This window comes from Arachis ipaensis, chromosome B9 (assembly GCF_059453495.1).
Source record: "Arachis ipaensis isolate K30076 ecotype BB chromosome B9, ASM5945349v1, whole genome shotgun sequence".
Taxonomy (NCBI): domain Eukaryota; kingdom Viridiplantae; phylum Streptophyta; class Magnoliopsida; order Fabales; family Fabaceae; genus Arachis; species Arachis ipaensis.
Window position 1 is genome coordinate 21,351,966 of NC_142444.1, and position 15,314 is coordinate 21,367,279.

A 15,314-nucleotide genomic window follows, 5' to 3' on the forward strand; every position below is an offset into this window, starting at 1 on the left:
ATAATTTTGAGACTTATCCCAAACGTTGATGACAAAAATAATACTTTACTCTTTAAATAATTAAAGTTGTTTTATTAAATTAAAAAATAAAAATTTGAATTTGAATTCTTTTTCTTGGGTAACTAAAACACGGGAATGTGAAGTTGAATTTAATTAATAGAACCAAATATATTATTTAGTATTAAGTTTAAATATTAAGATGTTCTTTTAGGAATAGATTACTTAAATGAGTTAGAAAGTAAAATTTTGAATTTTAATTTAAAACAATAAAAAATAGGAACAAATAGTTACTTTTTTTAAATCGAATAAATATAATTAATCATATAACTATAATAATACGAATACGTTTATTTTTATTAAATTAAATTAAGTTATTAAATACATTATATTTATTTAAATTTTAATTTAAAACTTTTATAATTTAAAATTTTAAATTATGTGAATAAAATTAGATTAAATAAAAATAAAAATATACTAATACGATTTAGATCGTACTATAATGAGTTTATGAAATTCTAAAATAAAATAAATCTTAAAATATAAAAATAAAAAAATTGTTATGGGAAACAATAAATTTTTATTTTATTTCTGTAAAAAAATTAACATTAATAAAATACTTAAATTAAAAAAAATATTGCTTAATAAATAAAGATGAGAGATTAATATTTTATAATTATTTTATCGTTTTTATTTAAAAGTATAATTTTAAGTTAATGTTAATTTTTTAAATATTAACTTTTTAAAAAAATATAATTTTTTGGTATTAATTGTTTAATGATGTTATCAATATACAATAAAAACTCTATTAATAAAATATCTCTTAAAATATTGTGGTAACTCACATTACAATATTAATAATGTAAAGAAGTTTCAAAACTTTAAATATTAAGAAAGTATTGTAACATCCACCAAAAATGAATTAGAAGAATAACAACTGATAGAGGAAACTATTTGAAAGACCATAGTTGGAAAGTCTAAGAATAAAAAAAAATTAAGATGGCCGATAATCCACAAGCAAATATACAATTTGATGTGACACATCAATCAAGTATTGCAGGTGTGAATGGAAAAATAGTAAATGATAGAAAAATATTTGCATCAAGGATAATAAAGAGTGTTAAATTTGAAAAATTGGACTAAAAAATAAGACACTGAGATGATAAAATTTATAAAGCTCATGAAAAATTTGTTCTTGCACAAAAAGAGGAGGAAAACACATTTTGTTTGTCAAAACTATTGTAGATATGCAATTTCTCGATTAAGATATGATAAAAAAAAAAAAAACCAGTCAATATTAATTTTGGTCATGATATGTTTTGGAACACTTTTCTGTATACAACATTTAAAGTTTTATTTGCTGATTGTAATCACTCTTCTGAATTAAGACTCTTAGTCCAATCTTGGACTTTACTCTTGATAGCGCGACATAGAGTTGACCATGGATAAACACTGACCTTGGAAGGTACAAACCAACTGTGCTTAGCGTTTGCCCTTTAGATTTATTATTCGTCATTGCAAATGAAACAATGATTGGGAATTGTCTTCGTTGAAACCTAAATGGTAAAGCTTGGTTGTTCGGGATCATGTTCATGCGCGGGATTATCACGACTTGACCTACATTGTCCCCTATTAATGTCACACATTCGATGATGTGGCTGCCTAATCTCCTCACCTGTAGTCTTGTACCATTACATAACCCGTTGGATTGGTCAATGTTACATAATAACATGACCAGTATACCTACTTTCAAGGTCAACTTGTACGGAGGCAATCCTGAGCAATTAATGGCATTAAGAATATCTAGTGTAAGTGTGTCAAGATCTGACTCCAAGTTTCCTTCCTCCACACACAAAGTATCCGAGCTCAGGTACAACTTTTCTTCTCCTTCTAATCGATCCATTATTGTAACATTTACCTCGTTGATAACTTCCAATGTAGGACCTAGTATTGATCGATCTTTAAAGAATGTCATGTTGTTTAGATTGGACAACAGGTTTCGGTACACAAAATTAACCATGTTGTCAAATGAATTGTCTGCATTGGCAATCAAAATCTGTTCGTCAATTTGTACCTCCGACTCTCCATCGGTGGAATCCCCGGCCAAGCCATTCCCAATACTTAATAGCCATTCTGAAAATTTACTAATTTCTTCAAGTTCTTCGTCACTTACTCCAACAGTAAGTCACATGTTCATCGTCAGCCTTAACACAGTACAGTGTTGCAACAAATAAGAAGAATTGACTGATGCTTGTACAATATCTTGGCTGGATCCCATTGGAATCACAGAAAATATTTGCCTAAAGTCACTCCCTAAAACTACAACTTTACCTCCAAATGGCATTTCTGCATTGTAGTATGCTTCACCCCTAAGAATGTCACGCAAGCTTCTATTGAGTGCTTCGTAACATAGTTTGTTTAGCATAGGTGCCTCATCTCATATAATAAGCTTTTGATTTGCAAACCAGCTTGGCAAGGGAAGTACCTTGCTTAATACAACATACAAAATCCTCGTTCAAATCAAGTGGGATCTTGAACCTTGAATGAGCTGTTCGACCATTTGGAAGCAACAGCGAGGCAATTCCATTGGATGCAACATTAAGAACGATGCCACGGTTGCTTCTTATTACATCTGATAGGGTATTATATAGATATGTTTTTCCAGTACCACCATAACCATACACAAAGAAAAAGCCTTCGGCATTGTTATCAACTGCATGAATAATGGTTTCAAATGCTATCTTTTGATCTCTGTTCATCTTAGCTAGGTTGTCGGTTAAGTAAATTTTGAGAGCTTGAAGGTCAAAATTCAGTTCATCCATAATAATGGGGTCTTGTATGTCATCAAGAACACCTAGTTTGGGTATGGCATGCCTTTAAATTCTTTGAGAGACCTACCATTTGCTTGAAGTTTATCCTCGATCTTTGAAAGTGTCATGTTCATGATTTCTTCATCAGAAAGATGTAGCTCTGCAAAATTATTAGGCAACAGTATTAGTAACTTGGGTTAATATAAACCAGAATATGTTTCAGGGGTTAACATTGTCAGGAAAAGTGGTCATTGCGATACCTAGACATTGCAAACTTCTTCGGTGAGTGAACAATATGTCTTTGGACAATACACTATAACACTGCTCCCAAACAATTTCTGGCCTTCCCATGTTATTAGACAATAACAGCACCATAGTCACGAATGTAATTTGCAGAAGCCCATGTGCCTGCTTCAAAGATAGCGTCAATAAATTCTTTATCATCCTGAAACAATCCTAAGACATAACATGCTTCCTTGAATGTACCATACACAACACCCTCCACTGTACGTAATTCGACGAAGCTGAGACATCCCTTTTGTATGTTAAGCAACAATTTTAGGTAATAATCCTCACCATTCCCACATGGAACATGTGTTAGTCGGCCAATAGAATATCCGTGTTTCCTTGGCATCCACATACCTACGTCATCCTTCCACACAAATTTATTTGGAAATTGGCTATAAGTAAGGGTACGACCAAAAGGATATAATTTATTAGTAAGCATCCATGCCAAGAATTTCGTTAGCTTCCCATCAACCCTTTCAATTACATCAACTATGTTCTCATTGTCTTTAAACACAACAGGGTGTTCATTGGGCAGGTGGAACGGTAGTCGAATAACGGAAGGTTCTTTTTGTTGGATATCATACCCAAATATTCGCCAAGCTGCTTCGCACGCTGAGATGTATCGGTAGTCGTAGTAATTACGTATCTCATCAATGACTTGTTCACTTTTTTCTTCTGCATTGGTTTGGTAGAAAGAAGCAGTTACCCGATCATTGCCCTTGTGAACGTACTTGAACAGATACTTTATTGCAGATGCTGACATGTGTTCTCGAAATTGATGTGGCATCCATACTTTAGCAAGAGGGATGGTTTGTACGGAACAACGTATGAACTATCAAGCACTACATTCTTCTTCACGATTGTCATCCCATTGTTTGACCTTCTGTACTTCGGAAATCCAGCTTCATCAACTATTTTCCTTGCTCTAAAGGGCTTGGGGTAATACTTTGAGCACCGTCCATTTGACATGCAAGGGCTGTTATTGTTATACCTACCACACAGGCCATAGACCATGAACTTCTCAACAGTTGCATATAATTTTGGCCTTGTAAGTTTATCTGGAATCTCAACTGAAATAAGCCTATCAATATCCTCGGGTGACTTAGGCTTGTATAACGAGTGCATGAACAACAGGATGTGTGCATGTAGAAGCCCCCTCTTTTGAAATGTTACGGTGCAAATATCTATAAATAAGAAATCTTTGTTATACACTCAAAGTTAACAGTTGATACAAAATGGAATTAAACTGTACTTACATATGGTTATCTTCCCAAGGAATCTACCCTGCTTAAAGTCTGTGATCAATTCACCAAGCTTGATACTAAAAATCTGTGCTAAAATGTCTGGACGGTCTTCTGCCTTGAATCATGTACCCTTTAAAAGACGTTTGATCTCATCCCACTCAGAATTGTATGTTATTGTAATAAAAAAACTGGGGTACCCCGCATACTTGCATATTGCAAAAGCATCTTTGTAGTTGTTAAACATGTACCTCGGACCACCTGTGAAGCTACTTGGTAGGATAATCCTTTGACCAGTTGCAACGACAATAGCTTCTCCTCGAACTAACGACTCATGTAGTGCATTGTACTTGTCAACTCTTAATTTTGGTTGGTTGTGTCGAATGAAACTAAGTCGTTCAGACTCTATCATAGTGTAAGCGTCAACCAAAAATTGCTGAAATAATCTTCGACATTGTAATATAATGTGAGACTTTTTCACCCGCATTTGGATGCGAAATGAGAAAAACTCTCTCATACTAATGGTCTTTCACTTTTTTGTACTATTAAGACCATATTGCATAGAAGTCTCGATTCCAGGTCTAAATCCATCCTCTCCGTATGGGAATATTAAGGGATATTGAAGAGCCAAGTACAACGGATGGATGACATCTATCCTTTGTAACTTGTTTGATGTCGTCTGAATAATTATATCCCTTTGAAAGATTGAGTCATCTATGTCGCCCATAATTAGAATGGCAACTTTAGACGCAGTAGGAAAGTTATACACCCTTCTATCTGTTTCTCTCTTCCTTATTAGCCTTAGTTTGATTTCAGAAGTTCTTCCATTTCTGAATCTATCTCTCGCAGACCGAAAGCTTTTCGCAAGAGGGTTACACGTATCAAGCATATCCTTTAATCTTTTTACGATCTGGGATTCTAGAATGCTAGTTGATTCAGTGGACCTGAGAATGAAGAGATCATTCACCCCATTAGGCAATCAATATACATCATAGAATGAATTTATCATTTGAGGAGTTAATTATTAGCAAGAAAGAATTTACAATGCATATTCATAGCATTAGTGTACCTTACGACTGATATCCTATTTTGTATTTCATTCTCCGTGTCATATATGTACAACTGAGCAAACCTGGGCCTATCATTGTTGGTAAGGATCATGTTGCCAATTGAATGATAGTTCTGACCACTTATGGAGAAAGTCGGTGGAGCTGTTCCTTTGTTTATACTACGATTAACTTTTCCAACCATTGACGTGAATGCAAATATTGAATTATATTTTCGTATATTCTTCCTGAAATGCCGTCTTTGGTCGTGGTCACCACAATGAAGATCTTCAAGAACTCGAGGGACTCTTTTCAGCAATGGTAAGACAACTTTTCCATCCATGCAATACAGTCCAAATTTAGGAATTTTACTCCTTTTACTTTTACACAGCCTCTCCCTTCCCCACATGCATGCATTGCAATATAAACAATGGTCGACTGGATCTCCAGCATCTCACGTATCTGCAGTTTCATCATTTAGGAATTCAAATATTAGTATGCTTGACAGGTACTTGAATTATGAAAGTAACAATTAACCATCATTGAGTATTAATATTTTTATCATACCTTCTTCTGTAATGGATTCCACTGACAGGTCTGGATAAATTTGTGTTTGATCTATTCACACTTAGTAGGAAAGATTCTTGAGATATTTTAAAATTAGTTGAGGGTTGGGTTAGATTTAGTGGTGGAAGAAGGTCGGCCTACCCGACGGAGCCTTGTCGCTTGGCTTGTTATATTAAATAGTCCAGGCTTTGGCTTTTTGTAAAGTCTATTAGTTAATTAGTTAAAAATGTCAATCCATAGGTTTGAAAAAGAGCCTACAAAGCAGGTTTAATGACAATTAAGATTTTAAAACCTACAAAGCTGGTTGCCAATTGGTCAAAATATTTTTCTGTTAAAATAAAAAGTATTGTTAGTATAAAGGTTGAAATATTCACTTTTATTAAATAAAAACAAAAGTAAAAAAGAATAAATAGTCAAGATAGTTTAGATTGTACCTTTTTTGTTCAAAAAAAAGGTTAAGAACTGTAAGTAATGTTATGATACATAACTAAGGATTGATATATAAATGAATTATTCCTTAAAAACTATGAATTATAAATTTTTAGATATGTCAGTTTAGATTTTTTTTTTCTTTTTAGTTATAATTCACAAAATTTAAACAATTAGAGTTCGAGCCTGGAAAAAAAACCGATAAAAGGTAACAAGCCTAGACTCAAGGCATTTATTTTCAACATGGGATAGGTTTGAAAAAAGCAAAAGTCGCTCAACTCGACCCATTTTCACCTTTAGATAGAGATAGAAATCGTTAGAGTTAGTGTGTTTTACCTTGCCAATCGGCTGTGTGGGTGGTGCACAAATTGTGAATCACACTTTTCACAACTTGTACCACTAACCAGCAAGTGCACTGGGTCGTTCAAGTAATACCTTACGTGAGTAAGGGTCAAATCCCACGGAGATTGTTGGCTTGAAGCAATCTATGGTTATCTTGTAAATCTTAGTCAAGATATCAATTATATTTATCAGTTTGAATTGCGAAAAATAAAAGTGCATGAAATAAATACTTGTTCTACAGTAATGGAGAATATGTTGGAGTTTTGGAGATGCTTTGTCTTCTGAATCTCTGATTTCCCCCTGTCTTCTTCTTCATGCACGTAAGGTTCCTCCTATGGCAAGCTGTATGTTGATGGATCACCGTTGTCAATGGCTACCATCCGTCCTCTCAGTGAAAATGGTCCAGGTGCGCTGTCACCGCACGGCTAATCATCTGTCGGTTCTCACTCATGCTGGAATAGGATCCATTGATCCTTTTGCGTCTGTCACTACGCCCAACCCTTGTGAATTTAAAGCTCGTCACAGTCATCCAATCCCTGAATCCTACTCGGAATACCACAGACAAGGTTTAGACTTTCCGGATTCTCAAGAATGCTGCCAATGGATTCTAGCTTATACCACGAAGACTCTGATTAAGGAATCCAAGAGATACTCATTCAATCTAATGTAGAACGGAGGTGGTTGTTAGGCACGCGTTCATAGGTTGAGAATGGTGATGAGTGTCACAGATCATCACATTCATCATATTGAAGTGCGAATAAATATCCTAGATAGAAACAAGCATGTTTGAATGGAAAAAAGAAGTAATTGCATTAATTCATCGAGACACAGCAGAGCTCCTCACCCCCAACAATGGAGTTTAGAGACTCATGCCGTCAAAGAGTACAAAGTTTAGATCTAAAATGTCATGAGATACCGAATAAATCTCTAAAAGTTGTTTAAATACTCAACTAGTAACTTAGGTTTACAGAAAACGAATAAACTAAGATAGATGGTGCAGAAATCCACTTCTGGGGCCCACTTGGTATGTGCTGGGACTGAGACTTAAGCTTTACGCGTGCCTAGGCTGTTTCCAGAGTTGAACGCCAGGTTGTAACCTGTTTCTGGCGTTCAACTCCAACTTGTAACTTGTTTCTGGCGTTTAACGCCAGAATGCAAGATGGAACTGGCGTTGAACGCCAGTTTACGTCGTCTATCCTTGAGTAAAGTATGGACTATTATATATTGCTGCAAAGCCCTGGATGTCTACTTTCCAACACAATTAAGAGTGCACCAATTAAACTTCTGTAGCTCCAAAAAATCCATTCCGAGTGCAGGGAGGTCAGAATCCAACAGCATCAGCAGTCCTTTTTCAGCCTGAATCAGATTTTTGCTCAACTCCCTCAATTTCAGCCAGAAAATACCTGAAATTACAGAAAAACACACAAACTCATAGTAAAGTCCAAAAATATGAATTTTTCCTAGAAACTAATGAAAATATACTAAAAACTACCTGAAATTAACCCCAAAAAGCGTATAAAATATCCGCTCATCACAACACCAAACTTAAACTGTTGCTTGTCCCCAAGCAACTAGACAAATAAAATAGAATACAAATGAGTCAAGAAGCAATAATATCTCAGAGTTTTGAGTGAAGCTCAGATTCTAATTAGATGAGCGGGACTAGTAGCTTTTTGCTTCCGAACAGTTTTGGCATCTCACTTTATCCATTGAAGCTCAGAATGATTGGTATCTATAGGAACTTAGAATTTAGATAGTGTTATTGATTCTCCTAGTTCAGTATATTGATTCTTGAACACAGCTACTTTATGAGTCTTGGCCGTGGCCCTAAGCACTTTGTTTTCCAGTATTACCACCGGATACATAAATGCCACAGACACCTAATTGGGTGAACCTTTTTAGATTGTGACTCAGCTTTGCTAAAGTCCCCAATTAGAGGTGTCAAAGGTTCTTAAGCACACTCTTCTTTTTGCTTTGGACCTTGACTTTAACCGCTCAGTCTCAAGTTTTCACTTGACACCTTCACGCCACAAGCACATGGTTAGGGACAGCTTAGTTTAGCCGCTTAGGCCAGAATTTGATTCCTTTAGGCCCTCCTATCCACTGATGCTCAAAGCCTTGGATCCTTTTTATTACCCTTGTCTTTTGGTTTTAAGGGCTATTGGCTTTTTCTGCTTGCTTTTTCTTTTTCTTTTTCTTTTATTTTTGCCAAATATTTTTTTTTCTGCAAGCTTTTGTATTCACTTATTTTTATAACATTTCTTCTTTTTCATCATTCTCTCAAGAGCCAACATATTTAACATTCATAAACATCAAATTCAAAAGACATATGTACTGTTCAAGCATTCATTCAGAAGACAAAAAGCATTGCCACCACATGTAAATAATTAGAATTTTCCTTATTAAAAACTCGGAAAAAATATTGCCTCCTTATTCTAAAGAAAATCTGCTATTTTATTCATGTTTAATGATAATGAGAAAAATTAACTATAGCTTAATTGGAGATAAAATCAAAATATAGATACTAATTACTACTAATCATATATAACTTCTAAGGTAAAACTCAAATAAGAACAATTATCACAGAGTTAAGGCTAAGATTAGAACTCAACAACCTTGAATTTGGGAGGTGGATGCCTCTTTAGTCTGTGGAGTGCTTGACCCTTCAAGAAATAGTTTCTGACGCTTTAATTCCTTCAGTTCACGCCCTTACTTTTCTTGTTCTCTAAGCAGTTTGAAGAGCATGCTGTTTTGATTTTGCTGTTCTTCCTTCAGTTGATCCACAGCTACTTGCAACTTGGTGACAGATGCTTCTAGGCGCTCCCAGTATTCAATTTGAGGAATTTCCGGGAGGAACTCCCGTGCTTTTCTCTTGATGGGGTCATCCTACACTTGTTGTCCTTCCATAGACTTTTTGGTGATTGGTTGCTCAACTGAGATATACTTATCTACTCCCATTTTTATCCCAGCATCCTTACATAACAGAGAGACTAAGCTTGGATAGGCCAATTTGGCATCTTTGGAGTTCTTGTTTGTAATTTTGTAAAGCTCACAAGCAATCAGCTGATGAACTTCCACTTCTTTTTCCAGCATAATGCAATGAATCATCACTGCTCTTCTGATGGTGACCTCAGAGCGGTTGCTAGTGGGCAGAATAGAGCGCCCAATGAAGTCCAGCCAGCCTCTGGCGACTGGTTTGAGATCTCCTCTCTTGAGTTGGTTCGGGGCACGCTTTGTGTTGGTTGTCCACTTGGCTCCAGGGAGGCATATGTCCTCTAGGATTTTATCCAAGCCCAGGTTTGATCTCATCATTCTCCTATTGAAGGAGTCAGGGTCATCTTGCAGTTGAGGCACCTTGAAGATCTCCCTTATTTTGTCAGGGTGGGTGTGAACAATCTTCCCTTTGACCAGAGTTCTATAGTCATAGAATGCAGTTCCAGCTATTCTCTGCCTGTCCGTCTGCCACAGATTAGCGTAGAATTCCTGAACCATGTTTCTTCCCACCTTTGTTTCAGAATTAGCTAAGACTTCCCAGCTCCTGTTTTGGATTTGCTCTTGGATCTCCGGATATTCATCTTCTTTCAGATCGAATTTAACTTCCGGGATCACTGACCTTAGACTCATTATTTTGTAAAAATGGTCTGAATGTTCTTTGGTTATGAACTTCCCTTGATTCCAAAGTGGTTTTGGAATATTCTCTTTCTTGCCTCTTGAGTTGGTTTGTTTTCCCTTAGGAACCATGATCTTAGTGGGTATTGGTTTAGTAATCACGGATAAACACACCAAACTTAGAGGTTTGCTTGTCCTTAAGCAAAAGAAAGGAAAGGAGAGGGAAACAGGGAGAGCCAAGCGCAACTTGTGGAGGAGAGGGGGAGAGGCCGAACCAAAATTTAAAGGAAAGGGGGGTGGGTTTCGAAAATTATTTGAAAAAGATATGATAGAAAAAGTGATTTGGAAAAGATAAGTATGATAGGAAAAGATGTGATTTAAAATTGAAAAGATATGAAAGATATTTGAAAAAGATAAATCTGGATTTTGAAAAAGATGATGTGAAGATTTGAAAAAGATATTGATGAGTTGAAAAGATTTTAGAAGGAAAAAAGATATATTTGTTTTGAAAAAGATTTGAAAATAATTTGAAGAGGAAAAAGGGTTTATGAATTAAGATACATTTGATATCTTTTGAAAAAGGATTTGAAAAATTAGGATTTGTAACATGTTTGTGCAAGAAATTATGAATTGAAACATAAAAAATGGAAAAAAATTTGAATTGAAAACGAAATTGCCTACTCCCCACAATCCTGGCGTTAAACGCCCAACTGCTGCATGTTTTGGGCGTTTAACGCCCAGTTGGTGCTTGGTTTGGGAGTTTAACGCCCAGCTGTTGCTTCTAGCTGGCATTAAACGCCAAAAACCCCTTTGTCACTGGGCGTTTTTCTGAACGCCCAGGATGCTGTAAATCTGGCATTAAACGCCCAGAAGCTGCTTCTTTCTGGCGTTTAACGCCCAGATGGCTATCTTTACTGGTGTTAAATGCCCAGTAGATGCTCCTTTTGGGCGTTTAACGCCCAATTGTGCCTCTTACTGGCATTTTCTTGCCAGTGAGCTCCTTTTTCCTGTTTTGTGCTCTGAATTCTTCTGTAACCCTGTGGACTTATGCAATTGATTCTTTACCTTGTTAATATTAAGCTCATATATTTCAAAAATAAATAAAATGAAGAATAAAATAAAATAAAATAACAGAAAAAGTTTTGCTAATGGCTGGGTTGCCTCCCAGCAAGCGCTTCTTTATTGTCTTTAGCTGGACCTTGCTGAGCTTTTAATCTAGCCTCAGCCTTGAGCACTCTTGCTCAACATTTCCTTTAAGATAGTGCTTGATTCTCTGTCCATTAACAATGAACTTCTTATCAGAATCAATGTCTTGAAGCTCCACATAATCATATGGTGATACACTTGTAATCACATATGGTCCCCTCCACCGGGATTTCAGTTTCCCGGAGAATAGCCTGAGCCTAGAGTTAAACAACAGAACCTTTTGTCCTAGTTCAAAGACTCTAGATGATAGCTTTCTTTCATGCCACCTTTTTTATTTCTCTTTATAAAGCTTGGCATTTTCGAAAGCAGTGAATCTGAATTCCTCTAGCTCATTCAGCTGGAGCAATCTTTTCTCCAGCTAATTTGGCATCAAAGTTTAGGAATCTAGTTGCCCAGTAGTCTTATGTTCCAGTTCCACGGGCAGATGACAGGCCTTACCATACACAAGTTGGTATGGAGAGGTCCCTATAGGAGTCTTGAATGCTGTTCTGTAAGCCCACAGAGCATCATCCAAGCTTCGTGCCCAATCCTTTCTACGGGTACTTACAGTCCGTTCTAGGATTCTTTTTAGTTCTCTGTTAGAAACTTCAGCTTGCCCATTTGTCTGTGGATGATATGGAGTCGCCACCTTGTGGCGAATCCCATACCGGACCATGGCAGAGTAAAGCTGTTTGTTGCAGAAGTGAGTGCCCCCATCACTGATTAGTACTCTAGGGACACCAAACCTGCTGAAGATATGTTTCTGGAGGAACTTCAGCACTGTTTTGGTATCATTGGTGGGTGTGGCAACGGCCTCTACCCATTTTGATACATAGTCGACTGCCACCAGAATATAAGTGTTTGAGTCTGATGGTGGGAAAGGTCCCATGAAGTCAATTCCCCATACATCAAACAACTCAATCTCCAAGATTCCCTGTTGGGGCATGGCGTAACCATGAGGCAGATTACCAGTTCTTTGGCAACTGTCACAGTTACGTACAAACTCTCGGGAATCCCTATAGAGTGTAAACCAGTAGAAGCCACATTAGAGGACCTTGGTGGCTGTTCGCTCACCTCCGAAATGGCCTCCATATTGTGATCCATGGCAATGCCATAAGATCCTCTGTGCTTCTTCTCTAGGCACACACCTACGGATTATTCCGTCTGCACATCTCTTAAAGAGATAGGGTTCATCCTACAAGTAGTACTTTACATCAGTAATTAATTTTTTCTTTTGTTGTCTGCTGTACTCCTTGGGTATGAACCTTGCAGCTTTATAGTTTGCAATGTCTGCAAACCATGGTGTTTCCTGAATGGCAAACAAATGTTCATCCGGAAAGGTCTCAGAGATCTTAATAGAGGGGGGGGGGGGAACTCCCCTTCTACTGGTTCTATTTGGGACAGATGATCAGCCACTTGGTTCTCTGTCCCTCTTCTGTCTCTTATTTCTATATCAAACTCTTGCAGAAGCAATACCCATCTTATGAGCCTGGGTTTTGAATCCTGCTTTGTGAGTAGATATTTAAGAGCAGCATGGTCAGTGTACACAATCACTTTTGATCCTACAAAGTATGATCTAAACTTGTCAATGGCATAAACCACTGCAAGTAATTCTTTTTCTGTGGTTGTGAAATTTTTCTGGGCATCATTTAAAACACAACTAGCATAATAAATGACATGCAGAAGCTTGTCATGCCTCTGCCCCCAGTACTGCACCAATGGCGTGGTCACTGGCATCACACATTAGTTCAAATGGTAAAGTCCAGTCTGGTGCAGAAATAACTGATGCTGTGACCAGCTTAGCTTTCAGAGTCTCAAACGCCTGCAGACACTCTGTGTCAAACACAAATAGCGTGTCAGCAGCTAGCAGATTGCTCAGGGGTTTTGCAATTTTTGAAAAATCCTTTATAAACCTACTGTAGAATCTTGCATGCCCTAGAAAGCTTCTGATTGCCTTAACATTAGCAGGTGGTGGTAATTTTTCAATTACTTCCACTTTAGCTTGATCCACCTCTATTCCCTTGTTTGAAATTTTATGCCCAAGGACAATTCCTTCAGTCACCATAAAGTGACATTTTTTCCAGTTTAAAACTAGGTTGGTCTCTTGGCATCTTTTCAGAACAAGTGCTAAATGGTCAAGGCAGGAGCTGAATGAGTCTCCAAATACTGAAAAGTCATCCATGAAGACTTCCAGAAACTTCTCAACCATATCAGAGAAGATAGAAAGCATGCACCTCTGAAAGGTTGTAGGTGCATTACACAGACCAAAAGGCATTCTTCTGTAAGCAAATACTCCAGAAGGACATGTGAATGTTGTTTTCTCTTGGTCCTGAGGATCTACTGCAATTTGGTTGTAACCTGAATAGCCATCCAAAAAGCAGTAATATTCATGACCTGCTAGTCTCTCTAGCATTTGGTCTATGAATGGTAAAGGAAAATGATCCTTTCTGGTGGCCGTGTTGAGCCTTCTATAGTCAATACACATGCGCCACCCTGTAACTGTTCTTGTAGGAACCAGTTCATTTATTTCATTATGAACCACTGTCATGCCTCCCTTCTTGGGAACAATTTGAACATGGCTCACCCAGGGGCTATCAGAAATAGGATAAATAATCCCAGCCTCCAGTAATTTGGTGACCTCTTTCTGCACCACTTCCTTCATGGCTGGATTTGTGCATGCATCTAGCTGGGCTTATGCCCTTAAGGTCACTTATGGACCACCCAAGAGCTGTCTTGTGTGTCCTTAGCACTTGAATTAGTGCTTCCTCTTCCAGTGGGTTTAAAGCAGAGCTTATGATCACTGGAAAAGTGTCACCTTCTCCCAGAAATGCATATTTCAGGGATGGTGGTAATGGCTTGAGCTCAGGTTTATGAGGTTTCTCCTCTTCCTGAGGAAGTCTCAGAGGCTCTTTCAATTCCTCTGAACCCTCCAAATCAGGCTGAACATCTTTAAAGATGTCTTCCAGCTCTGATTCGAGACTCTCAACCATGTTGACCTCCTCTACCAAAGAGTCAATGAGATCAACTTTCATGCAGTCTTTTGGTGTGTCTGGATGCTGCATGGCCTTGACAGCATTCAACTTAAACTCATCCTCATTGACTCTCAGGGTTACTTCCCCCTTTTGGACATCAATGAGAGTTCGTCTAGTTGCTAGGAAAGGTCTTCTTAGAATGAGAGTAGCACTCTTGTGCTCCTCCATTTCCAGCACTACAAAGTCAGTGGGAAAGGCGAATGGCCCAACCCTGACAATCATGTCCTCAATCACGCCTGATGGGTATTTAATGGAGCCATCAGTAAGTTGGAGACATATCCGGGTTGGTTTAACTTCTTCAGTTAAACCAAGCTTTCTGATAGTGGATGCAGGTATTAGGTTGATGCTTGCCCCAAGATCACATAAAGCTGTCTTGGTGCAATTACCCTCTAATATGCATGGTATCAGAAAGCTCCCGGGATCTTTAAGCTTTTCTGGAAAGCTTTTCAGAATGACTGCACTGCATTCTTCAGTGAGGAGAACTCTTTCAGTTTCTCTCCAATCCTTCTTATGGCTCAAGATCTCTTTCATGAACTTGGCATAAGAAGGTATTTGCTCAAGTGCCTCTGTAAACAGAATCTTTATTTCAAGAGTCCTGAGATAATCTGCAAAGCAAGCAAATTGCTTATCCTGCTCCTCTTGGCGGAGTTTTTGAGGATAAGGTATCTTGGCTTTATATTCCTCAACCTTAGTTGCTACAGGTTTATTTCCTACATATGTGGTTGGAGAAGCCTTTTTAGAGGGGTTGTTATCAGCACTTGTGTATGT

At 37.5% G+C, this 15,314-nt stretch overlaps 2 protein-coding genes across 2 annotated transcripts; both read right to left on the reverse strand.

Annotated features, from left to right (window-relative positions):
• Positions 1-1,342: 1,342 nt before the first annotated feature.
• Positions 1,343-3,158, reverse strand: LOC107615171 (uncharacterized). Its single transcript, XM_016317275.1, has 4 exons — positions 3,068-3,158; positions 2,896-2,967; positions 2,483-2,851; positions 1,343-2,169 (listed from the first exon to the last, which is right to left on the reverse strand). The coding sequence occupies exons 1-4, from the start codon at positions 3,156-3,158 to the stop codon at positions 1,343-1,345; spliced, it is 1,359 nt and encodes a 452-aa protein (XP_016172761.1).
• Positions 3,159-3,162: 4 nt separating this feature from the next.
• Positions 3,163-4,748, reverse strand: LOC107615170 (uncharacterized). Its single transcript, XM_016317274.1, has 3 exons — positions 4,469-4,748; positions 3,921-4,279; positions 3,163-3,813 (listed from the first exon to the last, which is right to left on the reverse strand). Exons 1-3 carry the CDS (start codon positions 4,746-4,748, stop codon positions 3,163-3,165), a joined length of 1,290 nt encoding a protein of 429 aa, XP_016172760.1.
• Positions 4,749-15,314: the final 10,566 nt, after the last annotated feature.

Coding starts and splice junctions, on each gene's coding strand:
- LOC107615171 (XM_016317275.1), bottom strand. CDS start 3,158: ATGGGAAGGCCAGAAATTGTTTGGGAGCAGTGTTATAGTGTATTGTCC. Junction 2,968..3,067: donor AAGAAGTTTGCAATGTCTAG/GTATCGCAATGA, acceptor ATAATTTTGCAG/AGCTACATCTTTCTGATGAA. Junction 2,170..2,482: donor TGTATGTTGTATTAAGCAAG/GTACTTCCCTTG, acceptor TTACTGTTGGAG/TAAGTGACGAAGAACTTGAA.
- LOC107615170 (XM_016317274.1), bottom strand. CDS start 4,748: ATGATAGAGTCTGAACGACTTAGTTTCATTCGACACAACCAACCAAAA. Junction 4,280..4,468: donor GATCAAACGTCTTTTAAAGG/GTACATGATTCA, acceptor TCTTATTTATAG/ATATTTGCACCGTAACATTT. Junction 3,814..3,920: donor TAGTGCTTGATAGTTCATAC/GTTGTTCCGTAC, acceptor TACGTTCACAAG/GGCAATGATCGGGTAACTGC.